This window comes from Chiroxiphia lanceolata, chromosome 16 (genome assembly GCF_009829145.1).
Source record: "Chiroxiphia lanceolata isolate bChiLan1 chromosome 16, bChiLan1.pri, whole genome shotgun sequence".
Lineage (NCBI taxonomy): Eukaryota > Metazoa > Chordata > Aves > Passeriformes > Pipridae > Chiroxiphia > Chiroxiphia lanceolata.
The window spans coordinates 15,767,116-15,791,723 of NC_045652.1; the positions used below are offsets into that span (position 1 = coordinate 15,767,116).

The window sequence follows — 24,608 nt, forward strand, 5'->3', positions numbered from 1 at the left end:
ATTAGCAAGACCCCATGCATCCATCTGATCCATGGATTTTCTGATTAAGGGCCGTGTCAGGAGCCCTCGGCCACTCATTGTCGTGTCCCTGTGCTGAGGAGTGAGGAGGTGCTGCTTCCATATTTATTGCTCTTGTTGTTTTTCCTGTTGATGTCCCTGGAAGCAAAAGCTGGAGAGGCTTCCTGGGGTTGCACCGTGCTGTTTGGGCTGGTTTTGGTGGGTCTTGGTCACGTCTGACCCCTCTGCTCCCGTCTGCTTTCCAGATCTGGGACACGGCTGGGCAGGAGCGCTTCCGCAGCGTCACCCACGCCTACTACCGGGATGCCCACGGTAAGCACGGCCACCTCTGCTCTGGGGGGAGCCCCTGGAGCTGCCACTCCAGGCCAGGTGAGTCGGGAATCACCGGAGCAGTTTCCCATGGGAAGCAGCCGCCCAGGATGGAGGAGGCTCGAGGTGCAAACACCAGCAGCGTGAGGTGTTGCTGTGGTGGATTTTAGAGTTGTTTTACATTTCCCAGCAGGGACCTGCCGTCCCCAGGGGTGACCTGCCATGGGGACCGGAGCAGAGCCAGCATTAATGCCCTGTCCCTCTCTCCACAGCTCTGCTCCTGCTCTACGATGTCACCAACAAAGCGTCCTTTGACAACATCCAGGTACAGCAGCACCCCTGGCCCCTCCTGCCGGGCTGGTTGCAGGTTGATCCAGGGAAGGGAGTACCTGGAGGAGGGGTGTGATGGAGGCAGGAGCAGTGGGCACTTACAGAAGGGCTTCCTTGAATTCTGAGCACTTACAAGGACAGGTAGGGCACAGGTGGAGAAGGTTTTCCCTCTCACAGCAAATAAAAGGGGTGATGGATTCACTGCTCTGGTCAATTAACCTGTGTAATTACAGCACTGGCACAGAACCTGCTGCAGTTGCTGAGCATGGGCAGCTTTCCCCAGCAAGCTGCTCCCTCATTCCCCTCTGCTCCTTCAGGTCCCAACCGGTCGGGATTGGGGACCTCATTGCCCTCCACCTTAGTGCCAGACCTGGCAGGGAGAGGGTCACGTCCTGCTGCCCATCCCCAGCCCACCTGCCCCTCCTGACTGATGGCATTTGTGGGGGTCCCTTGTGCTGCCCAAGTTTGCCCCCTGCCCAAACCCCCAGCCCCCCAGCTGACCCTGAGACCCCCTGCAGGTCCTCCAGGGGTGCTGGGGAGTGATGTTGGAGCAGAGGGCTCTTAAACCTGGCAGAGGGGAAGAGCAAATGCTGCCCCTGGGCACATCACTGTGGGGGGGTCAGGAGCACCCAGGCACTCAGTGTCTCTCCCCTTCACCCCACCAGTCCCCTGTGGCTGCTGGGGGCCACCTGTGCCAGCACTGGCAATGAGGGGTGGAGCAGGAGTGGAGTCAGAAGGGAGCTGAGGGGTGTAGTCGGGAGTGACTGCATCCCTTGGACCTGCCCCCCATGGAACTGAGCACCCTGAGCCCCCGGGGTGTGATGGGGTCCCGGGGCTGCTGTGTTGGGCTCCCACGTACTGTCAGTGACACACCCTGATCCCGAATCATCCCTCGCTTCCCTGGCTGGGTGCTGATGCAGGATGCTGCTGGATTTGGGGATGGTGGAGCAGGGATCGCTGGGGATCGCTGGCACTTGCTGTGAGCGCAGTGTCGGCACAGGAGGCAGCGAGCGGCTGTTCACACTGCAGGGTCAGGGATTACAGGGAATTAGGGCAGGTTTGATTAGATTAGGCTGGATTAGAAGGCAGAGAAGCCACCCCATGGCTCAGGGAGGCAGGTTCAGGGGCCTGCTGGGATGAGTGTGCTGTGCATGGGGGCAGCACGTGCAGGACATGGGCACGGTGCACATCCCAAAGCCAGTTCTTGGCCTTGCCCTCGAAAAGGAGTCTTAGTCTGAATGTCCCAACCAAGGGGAAATTGGGGTTAAATTCTTAGAGGCACCTGTGGGCAGACAGAGCAGGCAGTAGGGTCGAAAGGCTGCTGTTACCCTTGGAAATGGGGGTCTGGTAGCAGATGCTGGGCTTGCTCAGCACAGTGGCCCTTCAGTGGCACCCCAGGGCACCACTTGTCTACAGGGCTCATCCACGGAATATCCCCAGCACTGCTCGGGATGGCAGCGGCTCCCACAGAGGGTGTCCATGCCCAGGACTGGGGCAGCTCCCCCTTCTCCTCCTCCTCCCCCTGGGGCTGTTGCCAACCCCTCTCTCTGGCTGTCTCCCTCCAGGCTTGGCTGACAGAGATCCATGAATACGCACAGCAGGACGTGGTCCTCATGTTACTGGGAAATAAGGTGAGCCCGGCCCCACCTTCCCAGAGCCTCCTCTTCCTCCCACGGTGGAGCCACAGGCAGGGGAGCCTGGCAGGGCATGAGGGGATGTGGAGGTTACCTATTGGTATTTGCTGTTCCCATTGCAGGTGGATTCAGCCCAGGACAGAGTGGTGAAAAGGGAAGATGGAGAGAAACTTGCCAAGGTAGGTGAGGTGCCTGAGGATGTGCACCAGGAAATGGTCACCTGGAGACCAGTCTGACCCAAAATATGCCTGGGACCACTTTGCTTTTCTTTCCTCGTTGTGCTCTCCCCTTCCTCCTCACCTTCTTTCTCTAAGCTTCCACTAACATTTCTTGTTTCTTTGTCCTCAAAAATTATTCTCAAAGTTACCTGAGCTGTGATCCCTGGCTCAGTTTTCCCTGCCCACCATGGCAGGGTATGAGCTCCCTAGGCAGGTACTGGCCAGAGCCTGGGAGCCCCTGGGAACATCCCAGGTGACATTCCTGATGCTGCTGTGTCTCGTCCCACAGGAGTACGGGGTGCCCTTCATGGAGACCAGCGCGAAAAGTGGCCTCAATGTGGAATTAGCGTTCACAGCCATTGCAAAGTAAGTGCCTGGAGCAGCAGCTGTGCTGGACACCTCTCCTGCAGGGACACAGCAGCCGTTGGGATAACGGCTGGCACTGTCACCCCCTCTTCATGCCCTGGGTCCCACCTTCAGCTCTTGTGCTGGCAAGAACTTGCCCTCTCACATGAGATATGAAATGTCTCATCAGGGGGAGCTTTAGCGAAGTGTCCTGGCCAAGTTGACTTCTACTGAGCTGGGCCAGCTTGGAATCAGAATCCTGGAATGGTTTGGGTTAGAAGGGACCTTAAAGTTCATCCAGTCCCACCCTCTGCCATGGGCAGGGACACCTCCCACTAGCCCAGGTTGCTCCAAGCCCTGCCCAACCTGGCCTTGGACACTTCCAGGGATGGGGCAGCCACAGCTTCTCTGGGCAACCTGTGTCAGGACCTCCCCCCCCTCCCAGGGAAGAATTCCTTCCCAATATCCCATCTAACCCTGCCCTCTGGCAGTGGGAAGCCATTCCCCCTTGTCCTGTCCCTCCAGGCCCTTGTCCAAAGTCCCTCCCCAGCTTCTTCCAGACAAAATCCCTTAACCCAGAAGCAGGCAGCATAGGAGTACCGTGTTCCCCCTTCCCACAGGGAGCTGAAGCACAGGTCCATGAAGTTGCCCAACGAGCCCAAATTCAAGCTCCACGACTACGTGAAGAAGGAAGTGCGAGGCTCGGGCTGCTGCAGGTCCTAATGCTGTTTGTACAGAGACTCTGGCCGTGCCCTCCGTGCTCCCGTGGGCAGTGTGTGCATGTCTGTCTGTCGTGTCTGTGTCTGCCCCCAAGGTGAGCTGTGCCGTGGGCCATGGAAGCAGCAGCAGGAGGAGCTCTCTGGGATGCTGCAGCCGCGTGCTGGGCGCTGCTGCCCGAGCCCCAGCACAGCCATGGGCGCTGAGAGCACTTGGCTCTGTCCCCTGGTGTTCCCGCCTGGCTCCCGGCCGGGAGCTTGGCCGTCTGGGAAGGGGCTGGGCTGGGCTGGGCTCTCCTCCCAGGGCCAGCTGTGCCCACTCTGTGAGGCTGCTGTTACCTTAGTGAGAGTCGTGCTACGACGCAGGGGAACCAACACCTTCTCCCCACCTGAATTCCCCTTTCTTTCCCTGCATCCCTGGAATTCAGCCCCCGGCCTGGGGCGTGCGGGAAGGATGTGTTTGAAGGCAAACATTTTTGTAGTTGCTTTCTCCTGTCTGTGCATCCCTGTGAGGTGGGACACCCCTCCAGGGTGAGGGATTCTCCTGTTCCCTGCAAACACAGAGCTTGGCTGTCTGTCTGGATGAGCTCCTGCATACCTGGCTGTGTACAGAGATTCCTGAATGTTTATCCCTTCAGGAAAGGCTTTGGTTCTCCTCCTTCCGCCGTTTCTAGTACTTTAATTGAGAAGAAATCTAATGTATTGCAGCTTATTCTAAATACCTTCCTGTAAGTGTGATGGCGTTTTCAGATGCAACAACGCTTTGATATCTTCAAAGTTCTCTTGGGCAGCTCTTTCTTTTCGCCGCAGAGAGCTGGGGGGAAGCTGCAGGCAGTGATTTTACAGGCTGCAGACTCCTGCCAGCTCTCTTCAAGGGCCTCCTCACCCCTTTGGTCTGTGTCAGGCTTTTGGCTGTTTTTTTGTCAAGCTGCACTTCTAAGTACAAATCTGAATCTGGATGAAGTGTTTGGCCTTTGGCAGTTTTTTCCTTTGGAAACTCCCCGCGCACATCAGCAGGTGCCTGCTGTGCTGAGCCTCCTGGGCCACTTCACATGAAAGGAAGTAACCCATCCATTGCCCTCCAGCCACTGCCAGCCCCCCAGCAGCTGGCTCAGACAGCCCTGCCCCTTGTTTTGCTCGGAATTTTGGCTCCAGCACCCCCTTCCTGATGGGCACAAGGAGCCTCCAAGCTCCTCTGTGAGCTGCAACAACACAAGCAGCTACAGCTCCACAGGATGAAAAAGGATCCTGAAATGAACCTACTGAGAACAGAGCATTTTTTTTCCTAGTTTTTTTTTAGGGAGAGACAAGTCTCAAAATTGTCTGATTTAAATTTTAAAGTAATCTGCAGAAAACCCATTCCTGCAGGAATGTTTGCATTCCTGGCAAACCCTGCTGCCAGTCCCTCAGGAGCAGGCAGGTGAGGGATGGCTGTCAGGGCCCCCCATGTCCCCCCTCAGCATCCCACAGATCCAAGGGATGGCCAGCACTGGCACAGTGGCCAACACTCCCACTGGAGCAGCAGCATTGGTCCGTTCCTCAGCGAGCCTCTCCCTAAAATAACTGGAGCAACTCTCTTCACCTGAAAAGTGTCAATACCTGCTGCAGGTGCTCTCAAGATTTGTTAGCAGGTAGCAGAGCCCAGGGCAGGCTCTGAGAGAGGCTCAGACAAGGAATTGTGCAGGAATGTGTAGAACTCGCTGTTCCAGGTGCCTGGGTGAGCTTTACTTTGCTCCCACTGCTGCTGTACTGAGGTGTCCCCAATGCTTCTTAGAATCCCACCCTGGGCTCTGCAGCATTCACTTGCTGCCTGAGGAAAAGAGTGGGATTTCAGAAGATCTAAATGCTTCCCTTTGGAGCATTTCCAACCCACCTGTGGGGAGCAAACTCTGCCAGAGCAGAGCCCTCACAGCCACATTTGTGGTATTAGACCCAAGCTTTGAGCAGACAGCCCCATCTCTCCCAGTCACCAGTTCCCAATGTAGGACTGGTCTCCCAGTGCCTGCACAGTGGCCTGACCCCAGAGCTCCTCCTCACGTGGCCATTTGGGATTTTTCCACGGGCCTTTGCTGCCATCACGCGATGCTGCAGGAATTGCTCAGTGCAGCATTAATTGTTTGATGCAGCGTTAATTGCTCGGTACATTCAGCTCTCGTTTCTGCTGGCTCTTGTTTACAGCTTTTGGTTCGTTCCTGTTAATAAAATTTTTTATAATCTCTGTGGCTACAGCGGTGTTTTGATTGTCTAAACACAGCAGCACAGAGCGCTCAAATAGTTCACCTGCCTTGAACCCATCTGGATCCACATGGCTGAACCACCAGGGGATGTGACCCATTTGGGTTGGATATTAGGGGAAATTTCCCCCCAAAAAAGGGCTGTCCAGCCCTGGCACAGCTGCCCAGGGCAGTGGTGGAGTCCCCATCCCTCGAGGGGTTTAAAAGCTGTGTGGATGTGGCGCCTGGGAACATGGCTCAGTGGTGGCCCAGGCAGTGCTGGGGGATCAGGTGGACTTGATCTTAAAGGTCTTTTCTAACCTAAGTGACTCCAAGATTCCAATGAAAGGGAGCTGGGCTGAGCTGCAGTTTATTTCAATACACCCTGGTCCTGCTGGGTGCCCAAAAATAAAGTCAGTCAGTGGTTTTACATGTCACTCATGGGCTTTTTGAATAACGGAGACAAAAGCCAAACAAGTCGTTGAAAACTTTATTAACCTGCAAGCTAAAAAATTGGTACAGCAGCAAAGAGTTTAATGACAAGGCTGGATCTGAGGCTGGGGCAAGAACACTGCTGGAATAACTTGTTATATTCCACACAACTAAGCAGAATAAAGATTTAAATTCTCGATCTACACGCCGTAGAGCGTAAATGCTTTCAGTTACCCACACTATCGCACTCAGGGCATTCACCTGGAACTAACCCACGTGAGAGAGTGAAAGTCGATGATTTCTTGCACTCCAGCCCATTCTGCGGCCGCATCTTTGTGCTTTAAGAGCCGCCCTGACCCCCCTGTTGTACAGCAGCAGCAGAGGGGCTCAGCCCCACTTACCACAGAGCACACCCGGCACAGGCGTTTGACCTGCTCAGAGCCCCGGGAGCAGCCGGGGTCCGGGCACGGACGTCCCGCGTCGCCGCCGGTTCCCGCCGAGCCCTGAGGGGAGAAGGCAGCGCGTGAGGGGGGGCCCGAGCGCCCGGCCCGGCCCCGCCGCGGCTCCCGCGGGCCTCAGCCGTGGCTGCTCAGCAGGGGCCGCGGCCGCCCGCCGCCCTCAGACGAGGTGTCAGAAAGGTCAGTATGGATCATCAGCGGCCCGCCCTCTTTACCAGCCCCGTTCCCTTCCCTTCCCTTCCAGCGCGCCCTAACGCGCTCTGTCCCCTCCCTCACCTCCGCATGGAAAAAGAACGGGCACCTCCCCGCCGCGGGCTTTATAGCCTCCCCGACTCCGCTATTGGTCAGGCCGCCGTGGGCGCAGCCAATCGTTAGCGGTTGGCGTGATTGCCGCCCCGCCCCTCCCGGCGCTCATTGGCCGCCGCGCTCCCCCGCGCCAATGGCGGAGCGCTGCGCAGCGTGGCCCGAGGCGGTGGTTGCCGCCGTCTGATTGGCTACCGCCGGAGGCCGGGCCGAGCCAGTGGCGACAGCGGTTGTAGGGCGAAGCGCCCGCGCCGCGAGGGCCACCGGGAGTTGTAGTGCGAGCGGCGTGGCCGCGCGAGCGGCGAGCGGTGCGTGGGACTACAAGTCCCGAGGAGCGGCGCGCGCGGCGGTTCCGGGCCGGGCGGCAGCGGGGAGCAGGCCTGGCCGCGATGTGCCGGCACCGGGCACCGGCGCTGCGGCCGCCGCCGCCGCTCCCAGGTACGGCCGGGACGGGGGGGCCGGGCGGGACGGGTCCCGCTGGGGGGAACGGCTGAGGAGTGCCCGCGGGGGCTCCCGGCGCTGCCCCGTGCCCACCGCCCGGTCCCGGCCCCGGGCAGTGTGTTCGGAGGTGCCGGCGGGGCCGTGCGGGCGCTCAGAGGGGCTCGAGCGCCGTCTCCGCGCTGTTCGGTGCCGGTGGATCCCGCCCGTGCCCTGCTCTCTGCCCCGCGTGCCCTCCCGGTGTGTTTCCCGGGTCTCATCGCAGACTCTGCCCAGTTTTGCCTTTTTCTGCCCCGTCCCTTGCCCGACCCTGGCACGTGTCGCTGCCTGTCCTCCCCTGCCCTCGCGGTGCCCTCGTTTCCCCGTGCCCTGCTCTCCCGAGGTTCAGGATGGGGGTGTTTGGGGTCCCGCGGGTCCCGGGGCAGGCACGGGCGTTGTTGTGTTCCCGTGCCGGCGATGCTCTGGGTCCTGCTCCCGGTGACAGGCACTGTCCCTGCTCCTGCTGGATCCGGGCTGTGCCGGGGCTGTGCAGGGCAGCCCAGGGTGCGGGTTCCCTTTGTGTTCAGATGCTTTAGAGCCCTGTGGGGTCAAAGACGAGGGCTGAGGTGCTGCTCTGAGTTTGAGAGGAGCCGGGACAGGAGTTACTCAGGTTTGGTGTGTGGGCTGTTGTCCCTGCCAGGGCCAGGCTGTGTTAAGAACTGTGGCCTGGCAGTTATTTTTTCCACTTTGACAGAGTTGCTTTGACTTCGTTTCAATCCCAGTGCTCTAATTTTGCCTCTCTGTGCATTTCCCTCCCAGAAATGTGTTCTCAGCCTGGACAAAGCTGTTGTGTTCCTCTAAGCAGCTGCTGCATTGTGGTCTGAGTGTTTGTCTGTCAGGGTTTCAGCTTCCAGCCACAACAGGGTTTGTGAGGAGAGGACTGTGGACTGAAGGATGATTCTAGAAAGCCCTGGCTGAGCAAAAGTAGTGAGAACACAGAATCCCAGAATCACTGAGGCTGGAAAGGCCCATGGAGTCCCCCCTGTGCCCGATCCCCACCTTGTCTCCCCAGCCCAGAGCACCGAGTGCCATGGCCAGTCATTCCTTGGACACCTCCACCTCCCTGGGCAGCCCCTTCCAGTGCCTGATCACCCTTTCCATGAAGAAATTCCTCCTGATGTCCAACCTGAACCTACCCCCAGTGAGAGAAATTTGGGATTTCCTAAGGTCATGCAGGAAGCTGTAGGAGCAGGGGGCTGTCCACACTCTGCTGGGTCCCCCTCCATGTCCTGGGGTCCCCCCAGGGCACTGCTGTCTCGAGCAGGGAAGGGACAGGGTGAGTCCAGCCAGAAATCTCAGATGCTGGGGTTTGATTTGTGTGCAGGTGAGACTTCCCCAAGGGAAGGAACGTTTGTTTCACCCTGAGGGAGGTTCAGTTTTACCCAGTGGCTCTGGGAAACCTGAGCCAGAGTGGAGTTTCCTGTCAAGAAACACTGGTACCTTCACTGGTTGACACCACAACATGAATTTTCAGGATACTGATTGAACCCAAGGGGAAAAATCCCCAATCCATAGTTTCCAGGCAGTTTGGTTCCCTGATCCGAGGGATCCCTGGGGGATCCCGGCTGCTCTGCAGGGCGGGCCCAAACCTGCCTGTTCCTGTGGCAGCACAGCCTTCAAGGGCCTTAAGCCACATGTGAAGCACCACATGGAAGTTTGTGCCCGCTGGCTGGAACCTTTGTGCAGGCAAACATTCCCTTCCCGGGGCTCCACAATCCCGACGCTGCCAGAGCCGCAGGGACCCCCCCAGGCTCTGGGGTGTTGCTGAGCACTGAGAGCTGGAGCTGGAGCTGGAGCCAGCTCTACCCTGCCAGGAGCTGCTGCTGAGCAGCACTGGGGGTAGCCCTGGGTGGTGCTGAGCACTCTGTAGCCTCCGTTGGGGTTCAGCCATCGGTCAACTCGTGGGCTGAGCGTTCCCCTCTTCCATGGGAACTTCCAGGCCCTGCTGGCCATCACTGTGGGATTTCCTGGAGTGTGACTGTACCTGTCTCACAGGTTGTCTCAGCCAAGCCCAGCTGCACCAGGAGAAAGGTGCTGGAGAGAAAATTCTTCGTGGTTTCACTACCTCAGCACTTGGGTTCCGTGGACAGGTTCAGCCTGTCAGAACTCATCCCTCCTGATTTGTATTCCCTTTGTCAGCCCTTCCCTGCCTGTGACCCTTTGCCATGGGCATGGTGAGGGACACACCGGCACATCCCCTCATCCATGGATTGGATTGAGGGACGTAGTGGCAGCTGGGACAAGGAAGAAGGTGGCTGGTTGCTCACAGGGGTACGTGTCACCCTTCTTTGGAGCTCAGCAAGTCCCCCTGGAGCCCAGGGCAGCAGCACCCCAAATTACATATTGAGGCTGCTCCTGCTCTGCCTTTAGCACAGCCCAAGCTCAGAGTTTCATCAGAGTTTCATCAGCTTTTAATGAGGTGTCCTGGGCTGGAGTGGGGCAGTCCCGCTCTTGGGAAACCCTCTGTTGGGGGGGTGGGTGTCCTGGCAGTAGGAGTCCCCCACTGTCAGTGCCTGTATTTTGGATGAATCCTGCTCCCCAGCTCAGCCTTTGTGGTGGTTCTTAGTTAACTGGATTCCCCTGGATTGTCTCTCCAAGCAAAGACCGTGTTGCTGTTTGATATTCAGAATTCTGAACAGTTTGGGAACTCTCTTTAGAGGGAGAGAAATCCAAACTTCCCATGAAGCGAGCAGTCCCTTTCTTGGATCGGGGGAATAAATCCGTGTGTGCTCAGAGAGGGTTGTTTTTCCTGCACTAAGCTGAACCGGGAAGGGAGCATTCCCGGAGCAGCCAGGGCAATGCTGGGAGGCAGCGTGGAGATTGGCTGAGCTGTGGGATTTTCCAGCTGGATTTACATCTCGCCCACTGCTCCGCATGCCTTTGTGTTTACATCACTGGGGAGCGATGCACACACGCACACAGATAGCGGGAGGGACGGCCTGGCCGGGAAGAGCCTGTGCACGGGAAGAGCCTGTGCACGGCTCAGGAATTGGGCATGGAGGCGCCTTGCCGGGCTCTGCCGCTCCGGGCCAGCCGGGATGGCCGAGGGTGAGTGTCCCCCAGGAGAGGGGTTTGCTCCGGGTGTTGGGTGTCAGCCCATGGCAGCGCTCCCTGGGAAGCTGCTCTGCTTCAACTGCCACAGCAAGGAGGGAGGAACTGTTTCCATCCCTTAGTGGAGACCTGGAATCCAGCACCAGTTTGGAAGTGGGTACCTGTGGCCTGTCCAACAGCCAGAGCCCTGCTGTGCTGGTTTTATGATCCTTCAGAGTGACCTTTGCGAGGACGTGGAACTCTTGACTGCCACTCAGCAAGTGTGTTCCGGGGCTGTTCCTGGTGGTTTCAGGGCTGGGAAGTCCTCGGTTTTCCTTAGGCAGAGTTGTGAGCATGAAGCCAAGTTTGTGAGGAGAGGCTGTGTCCAGGTGCCTCCCCTTTGTATCCTGAGTCACCGTGGGGGAGTGTCTGGGGGCTGTGGGATGCTGAACAGTGCTGCTGTCTCAAAGGTGTCCATAGATTTGCCATGGTGCAAGTGTCCACAGCCACTGATTCCTTTTGGAATCCAAGATTCAGCATTTGTTTCTCTGAGGGTCACAGTTTGATCAATGAATGTAGGTGTCTGTGTTGTGCCTCCTGCTTATTCTTACTGCAAAGTCCAAGGCAACTGTACAAAAAAAAGAGCAGGTAACTGGAATTTACTGGGTTATTTTTCTTTGTGAAGGAACTGATGTGTTTCAGCCTGATCTTTGAAGTGCTCCAATTGCACCCAGAGGGCAAGAGTGTGTCATGAAGTTTCAAAGCTTTGGAGGATGTTGGGGGGGAGCAGGGGGTGGAAGTGATACTTTGTGCTTCTTGATTTATGTTTATGGGCTCAGGTTTCTTATGACTTTAATCTGGAAGAATCCTATAATGTGATGGGGTGGTTACAGCTTTCCAGAGGAGTGCAGTGCAGCCAGTAAGGCGAAGCAGTTGGAAAAGGCCTTAGTGGTGGCACAGGATTCGAGGAATGAAGGAGAGGAGGAGCTGTGATTGCCTTGGGTCTAGCAGGGCTCCAGGAGGAGGGTCCAGGTGAGACAAATGTTCCTCTGGCTCCCTTGGGAGAACAGAGGCTGAATCTCTCCATACCCCAGGCTTTGCTGCTGACCTGCCATGTCTTAGAGGCTTTTTAGATGAGTTGCAAGCCCCTCTCTCAACCAGATTGGCAGCAGCAGGGCCTGAGCCAGCCCACAGGTCCCTGTGGGGTCTTGGCAGCCATTTGGTCTCTCTGTCAAGCAAGGCTGAGGAGCACCAGTGAGCACCAGTTGTGGTGTGAGTGGTGTAAGTGACTATTCTCAGCTTTTAAAGCCTGATAATTCTTATCAACACAGGGGTGGCCATTTCCTCCCAAGGAACTGCAACAGGACTGAGATTTTTGCCTTGGAGGGGTAGGATGTTGTTGGTTTGGGGGCTTGGTTGGGGTTTTATTCTTTTTCCTTAACCAAATCCCCAATTTAACAATGTGATGGTGTCTGAGTGGGCCTGTTCTTTGAGGGAGGCTGTGGAAGAGCACAGGCTGTGAGAGGCACAGCACGAAGCTGCAGCGTTAGGGCCAACTTTTAAAGCACCTTTTGATTCCAGTCTTTGTGTGGAGGAGCTCTGGACGTGCCTGTTCCTGCCAGCCTGGCTGCCCAGCAGTGACTGTGCAGCTGCTGAGCCCAGACACGGCAATTTCGGTTGGAGGGGTCAGAACTACTGAGCCCTGGTCTGCAAAACAAAAATGGTGTAGTAGGTGGGTGCTTCCAGGTTACCAAAAATGGAAGTAAAGCTTCAAATGTAGCTTTTGTGTCATGGGACAGTATTGAACATTGGCCTCTGTCCTTCCTTTTAACTTCATTTTTTTGGGGGGAGGGGAAAAGTGAGATACTTTGTTCCACCAGAGCAATCACTTTTGATCCAGTTATGGGCACATCTGAAAGTTACTGCTTCAGGTTTTGACATGAACTATTACAAAAAAAATCTTCTATCCCAAGGAGTCATTATCCATTAGGAAAAGCACCATATGACATGATTTCCCATTCTGAACCCCGTTTGCTCAAAGGCATGGCCACGTTCAAGCAGCTGTTGAATGTGCTCTCACAGCCCTGCAGTTGGTGGAAGCACTGGTAAAAGCAGCAGCAATTAAAAATATCAGTTTTATTTTTATTGATGACAGCTCAATACAATTTTGGTCTCGGGAAAGTTTGTATGACTTACAGGAGAAACTTCTGAACAATACAAGGACTGTTCCCCAGAACCCAACGCCCACCAGATGGAGGTGCCACGTTCTGTCAGTAAGGCTGAACTTCTGTTCTTGTTTTGTGTCCTTCTAGCACTGACTGCACATCTTGGCATATGATCCTGGCCTTCAAGAGGCCTCCCAAAGAGTGTAAGAAATGTCCTGCTGGGTCAGAGCATCAGTTCTGTCTTCAGCAGCTGTGAAAATCAGGGAATCCTGGAATGGTTTATGTTGGAAGGACCTTACCCTAACCTGAGGAGGGACCATTGGGCTCCACCCTCTGCTTCCTGTCTAGTGACTGACTTGAGAGGTGTCTATCTGAGGGATCTGGGGTAGCTCAGCATTCTGAGGCCTGTGTTTTACAAGTCAGACCAGATGCTGATAGTCCTCATCACCATGAGATACTGGTAGTCACAGAATAGTTAATTAGAGTTGGAAGGGACCTCTGGAGACCATCTAGTCCAACTCCCTGCCAAGGCAGGGTCACCTAGAGCAGGTAACCATGTTCTTAAAGCCCTGTTAATGCAGCTCACAAGCTCTTTTGGGTGCTATTTCCACCACAGATACCAGGGAAGCCAGTGTGACTGTCACCGGGCTGTCCTGGGATTTGAGACGTTCCCTTGCTGGTCGCTGTGGGCCACTAAGAACCAGTTCACAGAACGTGTGGGCAACACCTTGGTCCTGCAGAAGGACAAGGTAGACAGCCTGCCCTGACTGGGCTGGATATACTGGCCCTGTGACCTCCCCCAGAGGAGCCCTGGATGTGTGAGAGCTTGGGATATGGACAAGGAAGTGGGGGTAGCCCCCAAAGCCACCCCCTGCTCTCGGCACCCGTGTGCCTTCCCCTTGTCCTGTGGAGTTGGGCTGTGGGAGCTTTTCTTAGAGTATTTCCGTGGGGATGTGCCAATACTGTCAAGGATGTGTAACCCTGCTCGTCCTCACTGTGGTGTTGTAAGAGGAACAGAAGCTCTTATGCCATAAATACCCAGGCTGTGAGATAAGGAAGTTCACATCACCCAGGGGCTGTTCCAGACGGAGCAGGATAACCCATGCCTGTCTTTCCCGCTGGCAAACACTCCTGCTGTGGATGATTTTGCTGCTCCAGTGGTTTCCTTGGGGGTGAATAACCTTGGAGAGGGCTTCAATGGAGAGAGGAAGGAGGGGGGAAAGAAGAACCGGCAGATGTAGGACACACTGAGCGTCACGGGCTGGCGGTTGCGTAAGGCAAAGGAGACTCTTGCTGGTGTCTTGGCAGGGAGACACTGTGGGACACTGCAGCTGCCAGTCGTGGCATGTGTCACCTGCAGGACCCACTGCCGTGCCCGTGGCTCACCTGGAGAGGAGCCAGAGCACACAGCCCAGCAGTGCCCTGGTGCCTGCAAAGGTGGGGTTCCTGCACTGGGAACTGGCTCTCAATCAGGACCAGGCAGGTTATGTGATGTTTGTGAAGGTTGGGATACTCTGCTGTCCTTTCTCCTTGTGCCATGTCCCCCTTCAAAGCCTTGGCCTTTGTGCTTGGTTGTAAGGATCTTCTGGGAATAACTGCTCTGGGGGCGGAGAGAAGGCAGATGCCACCAGACCCCTCTTCAGTATGGCCAGCGGTTCTCTGCCCATGGCAGGGGTTGGAACTGGGAGACCTTTAAGGTCTCTTCCAACCCAAACCATTCCAGGATTCTATGATTAGCCAGGCCACTGGTCCCAGAGGTGATTCTTCTCCCTACTTTGAGTGCTTTGAGGTGCAGTGGGAGGGTTGGCAGCAGTGTGATCCGTGGCTGATCCCACTGGATCTCCACTCAGCAGTAGGAAGAGCACTGCTTCCCCCAGCTGCCTCTGCAGCTACTGGTGGTTGGGTTTTTCCTTGCCTGGATTACTACAGAAGGATTTTAAGGCTTTTCTTCTCGCTGAGTCTCAAAAGCCTGAGTTGATCCCCGTGGTGTGCAAATGCTGAAACTCATCCCTTCCCCTCCCTCGCATCTGCTTACGATCAGCCGTGGGATTTACTGGATAGCCGGTCCCCACTGCTTCCTTTTCCAGGGTAGATTTTTTTTCCCCTCTTTGTTTACTGTAAAAAACACTGAAGTTGCATGTTAAAAAAAAAAAAAAAAAAAAGTATTAGAAAAATTAACTCCAGGCAAGGAGATCTGGGTCACAGGCTGGGATCCCCAGGAGGGACACTCATCCTCCAGGCCTGGGAGCACAGGACAGTGTAGCAGGCAGGGTTCAGATGCCAGGCAAAGGTGCAGAAATCTGGCAGAGATTTTTGCAAGTGCTGTAGAAATCTGATATTAATATTGACAGGATCAGCTCTTTTCTGCCTCCTTTTAACTTGCTTGATACCAGTTGGAAAAGGCCTTTCTCAGTACCTCTGGGAAGATGGGAGGAGCTGCCCAACAGTGCTCTGGGGAGGTGTCTGTTCTGCTGAAATGCTCCTGCCTATGGTGGGTGCAGAGATTTGGGCTGAAATCAGATATTCCTGTGGCTGCTGGTGTTCTGCAGCCTGGCTGATATTCCACTCAGCATTTTTCCCATTGCTCATGTTCCTCTGCTCTCTGTTCAGAGCAGACAGAGCAGGTCTCTGCTGCTGCTTGCAGGTAGGTTGCTCAGCCAAGCTTAGAGCACAGGTTGTGCTTATAGACAATGAGTGGAAAATCCCCGTTCTCTTTCTCACTTCGGATTTATCCAAGCTCTGTTGCATCTGTTTCAGTGGGATTTTGGGGCAGGGTGAGACTGGACATGCTTCCTTAGTGCCTCTCCAGGACACTTTTCCATGGCCTGTGGGTTATCCCTGGGAAGTTCCCAGGCAGGTGCTGTAGGGGTCATTGTAGTGGCTCAGGTGCCTGCAGTCACTGTTGGTTGCACGTCTGATCCAACGTTTAAGGATATTCCAGAACTCCTCAAGCTGTTGGTTGTCCCCATTTTTGGTTTTCCCTGTCTCCGAGTGCTTTCCCATCGCTCCATCTGTTACATCTGAAGGTGATACATACCCTGAAAATGAGAAGGGAATGAAGCTTCTGTATGAGTCTCCAGACAGCCCCAAATCCACCATTAGGATGGGCTTCTTCCCTTTCCATCTGGGAATGATTGTTTGCCCTAAAACCCAATAGGAATATTTTAGATGCGTGGTTCCCTTAACGCTGACACGAATGGTGAGGTGGGAGCATATCCCTGCTCTTGGCTTTGAGCAGTGCAGGATAAAGGGTCATTGGGTAGATGTTGCTGAGGTTCTCTGAAGAAAGAATCATGGATTCATATCCCTGAAAAGTGAGTCCCTCTATTTCTGCCTTAGTGGAAATGACCAGAGCTTAGCTGCATTGTTACACATAGGGAACCTAGGGAGAGGGGAAATTTAGGGATACATGCAGGCGATGATTAAGGATGAGATAATGCAGCCTTGAGACGTGAGACCCCAGGAAATGTGGCAGTTTGTGCCATCACTCGTGGAAGTACTTGGCTTTGCTTTATTTATGAGCACTGCATCATCTGGAGACCCCAGCTGGAGACCTGTTTGACTCTTTGATCTTCAGGCTTTGTAGTCCAGAAATGCTGTGCAGAAGAGGTGAATTTTTGCTGGGAGGAAGCCGAGAGCTCCAGGGGTTGGTCCAAGGAGTGTGAGAGGCTGGGTGGGGTTCAGACCTCATGGGGCCACAGCCAGTGTTACCCAAAAGTTTTGCCTGCCCTCTCCCACCACCCACCCTCCCAGTTCCCTCTAATCTCTGTGCCCTAAGGAACACTGACAGGAATAAAAGGATCTGATGCCACAGCCAAACTTTGGCTTGCTGGAGCCCAGCTTTAAACTCGGCAGGTCTCCCTGATGCAGCAGCACAACACTGCTTCAGTCCTGCTGGTTTTGAGACAGCTCCAGCAACTCTGCTCAGCATCTCCTCAGGGATCTGGCATTTGCAAAGAGCCAGGACAGTGCTGTCACATGTGTGGAAAACATTATCCAGATCCCTGGTTTTAAGATGGTTTTGGGTTTGGCTTCGGAGTTTCTGTTTGTTTGGTTTTTCATTGGAATTTCTGTGGGATTTTTTTGTTTTGTTTTAGACTGTAGCTTTTTCTGAGAATTTAGTCCTGAGCAGCAATTCCCTGGATTCTGCTGCTGCTGTTTCTGGCTGCCTGACAGCTGTTGGATCCAGAGCTGCAGGGAGCACCAGGAAGTGCTGTGTCAGGCCCTGAGCAGAGCCTTGGTCAAGGACAGCTCGAGTGTCACCTTTGCAGTGTTTAAAATGCAGGTGCAGGATGTGCCCAGCCCCATGTGCAGGCAACCTTGTGCCAGGGCTCTCCAGGGAGGGGAATCCCTGGACAAGTCCCCAGTCACAGCTACATGGTGGGACCCTGTCTCTCTTTGAGCCTCAGTTTCCCTTTCTGTAAAGTGGAGAAATCCATTGGTGGTTCTGTAAGGAGCTTGAAGATTTAGGACTTGTCACCTCCAGACCAGGGAAAACCAACTGCTGGAAACCCCTGAGAGATTTCACCTCCCAACAGCTGGCAGTGGGAGCAGCAGGAGTGTGGAAGCCTGGCTGGGGCAGAGCCATCTCACAGGACCAGGAGCTCTGCATTGGGGACACCTGTGGGATGTTCCTTACAAGACTCTTGTCCTGCAGAAAGGGATTTTTGTTGTCTCAGTAAACCCTTTTTGGCCTGTCTGTCCTCACTGCAGGTGTGTGTCTGTTTAGCCCCTGGACTCTGCTGCTGGCAGTGAAAATACCAAGACTCACCTTGGACAGAAGGGGGTCTCTTAGTCAGGATCCTTGTGGAGCAGCTTATTCCCAGAGCACAGGGCCCCTTGGGCAGGCTGGGAGAGCCTGGGAGTGCAAGCAGAACCTGTTAGCTGCAGGGATGGAGCCTGGGAGGAGAGCTCAGTGCCCAGCTGAGCCCTTGGCTTCTCTCAGGGAAACTCCTGCTTGAGCCAGAAGTGCCTCCGTGTGATGGCAGAGGAGGTGCAACTCCTTCTTAAGGGTACCTGGCTCCGAAGGAGACTGAGAGCATCTTGTCAGATCCACTGGGATAACAGCATGATTGTGCCCTGAAGCACCATCAGGTTCCAGCTGAGGTTAAAGAAAGCAAACTCCAGGTGTTTATGCAGGTTATTGTTGTGGAATTCTTGACTTTGCAAACTTGAGCTTAGTGAAAGTCTGTGTAAACAGTGGAAAAAGAGAAATGAGCCCCTTTTTAAAAGATAATATTTTTAGAAAATGCTGAACTCTCATCCAGGAATGTTTCAAAGGAATCTGACTTTGTCCTTGCCTCTTCCTCCTGAAAATCCAGGTTTATGTGAGTTTAGGTAAACACTTGGACTTAGTGCTGCAGGAGAGTGTTCTCTGAGCCCAGGAAAATACGTACAATGAACCTAATTCCCTTTCTGTCTCCCTTCTTCCCCAGAGCAAGCTTCCCATGACTAACAGATGCTGGCCTAGATTATGAGCTCAAACAAGAACGCTCGCTACAATCGATTCTCCAGTGGCACAACAAACATCACTCCTTCAGAAAACACTAACGGGGTAAGGTCACTGCTGGTGGCAGAGCAGAGGGACTAGATGCCTTCTGAAATATGGTATTTCCTTGCCTCTTAAAATTCTCAGCATTCACAGATAAAAGTTAGGAATATGTATGTACATTTTTTCACCGGTTTGGGAAAGATCTGAAGCCTTTATGTGCCCTGACCTTCATTTCCTCAATATTTCAGACGAGAATGGAAACAACTTTTGGACCAGCCTACTCTGCTGTGACCACCATCACAAAGCGTGAGTATCTCATGCTTGGAGCATCTCACCAGTGCACTGTGGGTGATTCCAGGGTTGTTGTTGTTTTCTACAAACCATAAAGCTGTTGGGAGAATCACTGTGTTCATCAGCCAGGGGCTGGTTTTAGTGCTTTGCAGCCCCAGTGTCCAGACATGAAGGAAATGAGAAGGCACAGGAATTGTCTCCCCTTAGGCAGACTGAGCAGCACCACTGGGAAGCTCCTGTTGAAATTGGGATAGTACAGCAGGGTTTGATACTGATTTCAGCACCAAATCTTACTGATCCCTGTGACAATCATCACCAGCACTGAAAATTCCATCTTCACTCTTGTGCCTGACTGTGAGTCACTCTGGAGCTTTGGTGAAACCCCCATGGCCGTTTTTAGCTCAGGCAGGAGAGGATGCAAATGCCTCTACTTATTTAGAATTCCTGTGCCTTGTTCCTCAAAGCTCGGCAGGTGAGGGAAGCCTGAGGCCTGACACGTGGGGTGAATGTAGGAAGAGGTCTGTTTTTATTTTGGAATAAAAATATCCTTCCTTTAGTAGAAACAAGAAGACACTGATTTAGGTAAGAAAATTAACATGTGCCTGAGGAAGATGTTTGGATTACATTTGTCTTGGACTCTGGATGATTTTGGACTCCTGAATATTTACATTCAAACTTTTACATGAGTCAGTAACGCAATCTCTATACAAATACTCATATTTAATTTACCATGCTTCCCTTGTGCTGCAAGAGTATCCAGACCTTCCTGGATCCAAGCAATTTTTGTTGGTGACTGAGATATGTGGTAGTATAAAGTTTCCTTTTAATAGTGTTTTTACCCTGTGGACCTGACAGAATATGACCTGTGCTCTTTTCTGGGCAAGCTCTCAGAGATAGGGTTGTTCTACCTGTGCTGATATGTCCAGTCATGAAGGAGTTGGAGAATCCCGAGTCTTTTCCTTTTCTAAGGAACACTTACAGCTACAGAAGCTGACTCATAGTTTGGAAATGTTTCTGAGGAGCCTAAATGCTTGTTTTTCTTTCTTTGATTCCCTTCAAAGCTGACGGGACCAACACTTTTAAGCAGCACCGCCGGACCCCGTCCTCCTCCAGCACACTCACCTATTCCCCACGGGATGAGGATGATGGCATGGTAGGTGTTGCCAGGGCCTTCCTGACTGGCTTAGCTGAGAGATGAGAGATGTCTGGTGTTCCTCTGGAGTCCTCTGCCTCCCTTATCATTCCCGTGCCCTGTTATATCCAAGGGAGATTCCTGCACCGGGGGCAGGACCAGCCTCAGCATTCCTGGCTGCTCCTGTGGTTGGTGCCGTGGGAAGCAGCTGATTCTGACCTGGGGTTTTAAGCTGGTGCTGCTGGTGCTCGTTTTCACACTGCTTGAAATGGTTATGTGGTTTCAAAGCCTGGGAAGTACAGATCCCACAGAGCTGTGTGTGAGGTGTACCTGTCTCTGGGGGAACAGGTGCTCGGGAGGAAACAGGCACAGCCAGGGATGTCTGGGCTGTGACTGAGCCCAGGCAGTCTGTTGGATGGATCCCAGCTGGCTCTGCAGTTGAGGCCGTAGAATCCATTCCTATTCCCACCTCCAGATGGGGCTTCTGGCCACAGGGAGCGGGTTTGGAACCTGCAGAGTGGGATGTTGGACACTACAGACTGTACTGGGCTCCTGGGGGCTTCTCACACAAACCATTCCCGTGTCTCCCAATATTTTTGCGGAAAAGCACTTCCCAATTTTGCATCCAGCTTTCTTACTCACTTCTGAGTAAGCTGGTTTTGGGGAATTTAGTGATTCAACAGGCCTCAGGGTTAGGTGCTTAGAGAGAAATTAAATCAGCTAAATCAATTAAATCAGGAACAGCAACAGCAAAGCAAACCTCAGGAAAAGGATGGGCAGCTCTGAGGCCTGGACCTTCTCCTGTCCCTGGTGCTCCAACCACATCTCACAACCACAAGCTCTGTTTAGATTTAAGCATGTTGATAGTAAACTTCAAATAAAGTACTTGTAGACTTAGTCAGGTTACAAGACCCAGCTTCCAAGCTAGAGGTAAATGGGATCCCTGCTGCTGGAGTTATGCCCTGACAGAGACTGGGGTCAGCAACAGTATGGAGCTACAACACTTCTGAAAATAAATTTGACACCAGATTGCAAAGAGCTTTATTGTCAGCATCCTATAAAGTTCCTTCTGTTGCTCAGACATCTTGCTGTGTTTTATGTGAGCCTATGGGGTTTTTTGTTTGTTTTTTTTCCTAACAAGTCCTTTGAACATTTGCCTGGTGTCCTTGGCAAGTGCAGCTCTCCATCCCCTCACTGACCCCACGGAGCTGGGCCACTGCTCCAGGCCACCCTTGGCTGTGAGCACGACCCCCGTGGGCTCAGTGCTGGGCTCACTGTGCCCTTCTCATGAGCTGGGCAGTTCTCACAGGGCAGAGGGGAGGAGTTTTGCTGAGGAGGGGATGCTGGGGATACTTCATTTAGCCACGTCTGGTGGAAAAGCTCCTTTGAAAACCCCAGTGTCACGAACTGAGGTGTGCAGCCAAAAATGGGGGAGATCTCTCCTGAGATCCAGCCCCAATCCTCTTGGACAGTCTCAGCCCACCTTCCCCGGAGTGCTAAATGTTCTTAAGCAAAAATAGCAGGAGAATTAATGAGTGGTTCAGGAAACAGCATGAGGTGCTGGCAATCCGGAACCACCCCAGCCCTGCTCTGCCTGCTGCTCCAGACAGACTCACTAACCCTTTTAGGAAGCTTCATTTGCTTTGTCAAGAAATAATCTGGGATTTCCCTTCCTCATCACTGAGTTTTCCCTCCTCCAGAAGCTGCCAAGGGCTTGTCAGCCATCAGTGAGACAGCTGGAGACGCGTCAGAGCCCTTCTGTGACCTCCACCACCCCTTTTTCTTTCTTTTTAAAGCTTCTGTTAATGAAACCCGAAGCAGAGCAGTGTGTTCTGTGTGCAAGGCAGGGATTACTGAGCAGATGCTGTCAGCTTTCCATGAAAATAGTGCCACAGGTCCCTGTGAGGACTCTGCTGGAGCCTTCACGTGGAGCCTGCTCTTGTAGCTGAGGTGATGGGAACTGCAGCTAAAGGTTACAGCTGAACATTGGCACAAATAGATACTAGTGGATGAAGGCTGCCTGGCTGCCCAAAGTCTGTTATTTACAGGGATCTTCACCTCAGAACTGGAGGCTGGACTGAGTTACCAGCCAAAAACTGTCCATCTTCCATTAGAAGATTTGGGTGCTCCATCCTTGGGCTGTTTGAAGATGCACCTGATGTTTAGTGCAGAAATAAGGTCTCTCAAGTCTTGTCCTTGTTTGCTCGGCAAGAACCAAGGCTGAAGAGACCCAGAGGGTCTGTAAATGCCAGCACATCCTCTGCCATTCCACATTGTCTCTGCAGCCGAGGGAATGAGGGAGCTTTCTCAGCACATTGATTTGTCCCCTGTGTAGTTAACACCAGCATTACCCCAACCAGGACACAGGGCTCTGAGCCCACAGCATTACAGAAGCCTTGAAAGTCTGTGTCTCACACCTCTTTTCTCCTGGAAATGTTTTTGGGCAGCAGCCCCCCCTCTCCATTGCTGACCACCCAGGATGCTGCTCGTGATAAACCTGCCTCCCTGCAGAGCCTGCCTGTGCTGCCCTCCACTCCGTGTCACCTCCAGAGTGGGAACTATGCAGTCATTCTTGTTATTTTAATAACTTCTGTTACTAGTGGAGGAAAATAATAAGCTGAATGGATACACATAAAATTGATTTACTCATTATAACCCTTCCTCCTCAAGGTTTACCTGTTTAGCCAATAAATATGCTGTCTTTAAGAAAAAGCTTTATGCTTTGGCTTCTGAGCAGATGCAGCAGTTCTGAGCTCCTGGGAGCGTAGGATCATAAAACTGAAGCAGCAGAGGAACCGGCAGGATCCTGGTCTGCTCCTCTTCTGCAGCCCAGCCAGGCTGCACTCAGGCTGCAGCCTCGGAACCTCATCCTACAGCTTTCATTGCTGGATTTCCTGACTGCCCCACTGCCCTCCTACATTGCCTTTGTCCGTCCCTGAGTCTGATGTCGCCCCCTTTGACCCAGGGTACACACACAGATTGCAGCTCACAAGGTTCAGATAGAGTATGAGGGAAATGAAAGTGTTTTGCTCCCAGGGTGCTGCACAGGAACCCAGGGCAGCAGAGTCTGGTCCGTGCAGCTTCTCCTGTTCCAGCTGGGCAGTGCCAGGGCTGGCCTGGTCCAGGGTCAGGGAGAGTCTCAGTTCCAGCCAGTGGTCTCCAGAGCTGCTTCCAGCCAGCACTGCTCAGAGCTGGTGGCTGACATAGCTACATCCAAGCCATGTAGAGGTGACGTGTGCAGGTGCCATCGGTCACCTCCTGGTGCCGGGTGTCGGAAGCTTACAGCTTCATTCTCCCATTTCTTTGTCAAAACATCCATTCTGCTCCACGACTACCTTTATTCCTTCCCTCTGCACCCTTCCCAGTCTACCAGGAGCATCTCTTCCCGAGTAACCCAGCCCTGGCTGCACTCCCAGATGGATTTGGGACCCCCAAATCCAGACACTTCATGATCTGAAGAGTGTCCAGTTTTGCTTTGACGCCAAGTTTCATCTTGGCTGCGTGCCGCTGGTTGATATTCCCCCCTCAGAGGTGCCGTGCTGGTTAATATTCCCGAGGCAGCATTCCCTCAAAGCCAATCCCAAGGCCGCTGCAGCCAGGGGGATTGTCGTTGGTCGGTGCGCGGTGTCCGCTCCGCTCTCCCCTCCTGAGCAGGAAGCGGCTGAGCCGGGCTGTGAGGGAATTCAATAGAAGGAAGTCTCCACACTTACGCAAAGAAATTTGGCAGAAGTTAGATAGCGAGTGCAACAACAAGTGCTGCTGCAGAGATTGGAGACAGGGCAGGAGCTGGAGCAGTCTCTGGGGGAGATTTACAGAGCTTTCCATGAAGGATTAATTCTTCCAGACCATTGCTCTGCGGGTGCCCACGGTAAGTGCACAGCGAATGCACCTTGGAGAAAGGGACGTGCCTGGAATTTAGATGTCAGCCCGGTTTAGGAAGTTAAACCTTAATCCTGTCTCTGAGCACAGTGCAGGGAAGGGCACACAGCAGCAGGGCCACTCAGTGCAGCTTGGAGTGGAGCAGCGTAGTTTTGGGAGGGATAGGACTGAACTTGAAGTGTTCACAGAGAGTTTGGGAATTACTTGGACTAACCAGAGCTGGTTTTATCTCTTTGAAGCCCCCGATCAGCACCCCACGCCGCTCTGACTCGGCCATCTCCGTCCGTTCATTGCACTCCGAGTCCAACATGTCCTTGCGCTCGACGTTCTCACTCCATGAGGAAGAGGAGGAGCCAGTAGGTATTTGGGATTGTCTGAAGGAGCAGTATTAGGAAGTGCAGTGTCAGAAGAGTAATTCAGTGGACTCTTGTGAGAACACAGAGCTGTCACAGACAGATTTTTTGTGATGCCTGGCTGTCAGGACTCCGGCTTTAACTTTGTTTCCACCACTGGCTTTGCTTCCTTCTGAGCCATTTCCCTGTCTGTGGAGCAAGGACAATGGTGAGGCTTTTCTGCTTCCCAGATAAACTATAAATCTTTGCAAAGTCCTGTGTGATTCCCTGGCTCTGCTGCAGAGCAGTGGGGGTTGCAAGGCTCAGGCTGGTGGTCTGGCCCCAGGCAGCAAGAGAAATACAATTCCCCACAGATTTGGAGCCCTATCCCACGTTCAGGGCTGCGTGGCACCCCACTGACTTGGTTGTAAGCCCCTGGAGAGTGCAAGGAGTTGTCTGCATGTTAGTAGAGGACACTTTTAAGCTGAGCTTAGCTTGTGACCCAGTAACTAACCCCAGACTGGATGAATGAAAGGTCAGGTGGCGTTTTGCCACTGATCTGGGATAAAAGTGTGTTTCATATTTAGGAACCCAGGGGGTTGTGTTTGCGTTTCTGAGAGCAGTATGGGATGAAAAGAGAGACTGAGCTGCAGAGATTGATTTGAAATGCTCTGAAATGTGAAGCCCTGCTCTGGTATGGCATGGAGAGCTGTGCTGCTCCAGGAGATCATGCTCAGGGTCCTGGAGAGCCAGGCTGCTCCAGGAGGACGTGCTGGGAGCCCTGGAGAGCCAGGCTGCTCCAGGAGGACGTGCTCAGAGCCCCGTGCTGGCAGTC

The 24,608-nt window shown here is 53.7% G+C and overlaps 2 protein-coding genes across 8 annotated transcripts in view; both read left to right on the forward strand.

The window, feature by feature from the left end:
* RAB26 (RAB26, member RAS oncogene family) overlaps positions 1-6,416 on the forward strand; it is a 28,301-nt gene extending 21,885 nt beyond the window's left edge. For all 4 annotated transcript variants that reach the window (XM_032704113.1, XM_032704112.1, XM_032704114.1 and 1 more), the window contains 6 exons: positions 264-330; positions 600-652; positions 2,223-2,288; positions 2,414-2,470; positions 2,799-2,875; positions 3,475-6,416. In XM_032704113.1, the coding sequence (XP_032560004.1) occupies positions 264-330; positions 600-652; positions 2,223-2,288; positions 2,414-2,470; positions 2,799-2,875; positions 3,475-3,577 (423 nt within the window). In that variant the 3' untranslated portion in view covers positions 3,578-6,416. The remainder of the gene's footprint in view (positions 1-263; positions 331-599; positions 653-2,222; positions 2,289-2,413; positions 2,471-2,798; positions 2,876-3,474) is intronic.
* Positions 6,417-7,324: 908 nt separating this feature from the next.
* TRAF7 (TNF receptor associated factor 7) overlaps positions 7,325-24,608 on the forward strand; it is a 31,147-nt gene continuing 13,863 nt past the window's right edge. The window contains exons 1-5 of one of the 4 annotated variants that reach the window (XM_032704095.1): positions 7,325-7,414; positions 18,084-18,202; positions 18,388-18,445; positions 19,492-19,583; positions 23,681-23,797. In XM_032704095.1, coding sequence (XP_032559986.1) covers positions 18,122-18,202; positions 18,388-18,445; positions 19,492-19,583; positions 23,681-23,797 — 348 coding nt within the window. In that variant the 5' untranslated portion in view covers positions 7,325-7,414; positions 18,084-18,121. Of the gene's footprint in view, positions 7,415-7,636; positions 7,655-10,169; positions 10,502-18,083; positions 18,203-18,387; positions 18,446-19,491; positions 19,584-23,278; positions 23,431-23,680; positions 23,798-24,608 lie in introns of those variants that run through there. The other 3 variants (XM_032704097.1, XM_032704096.1, XM_032704098.1) reach the window with 3 other exon arrangements.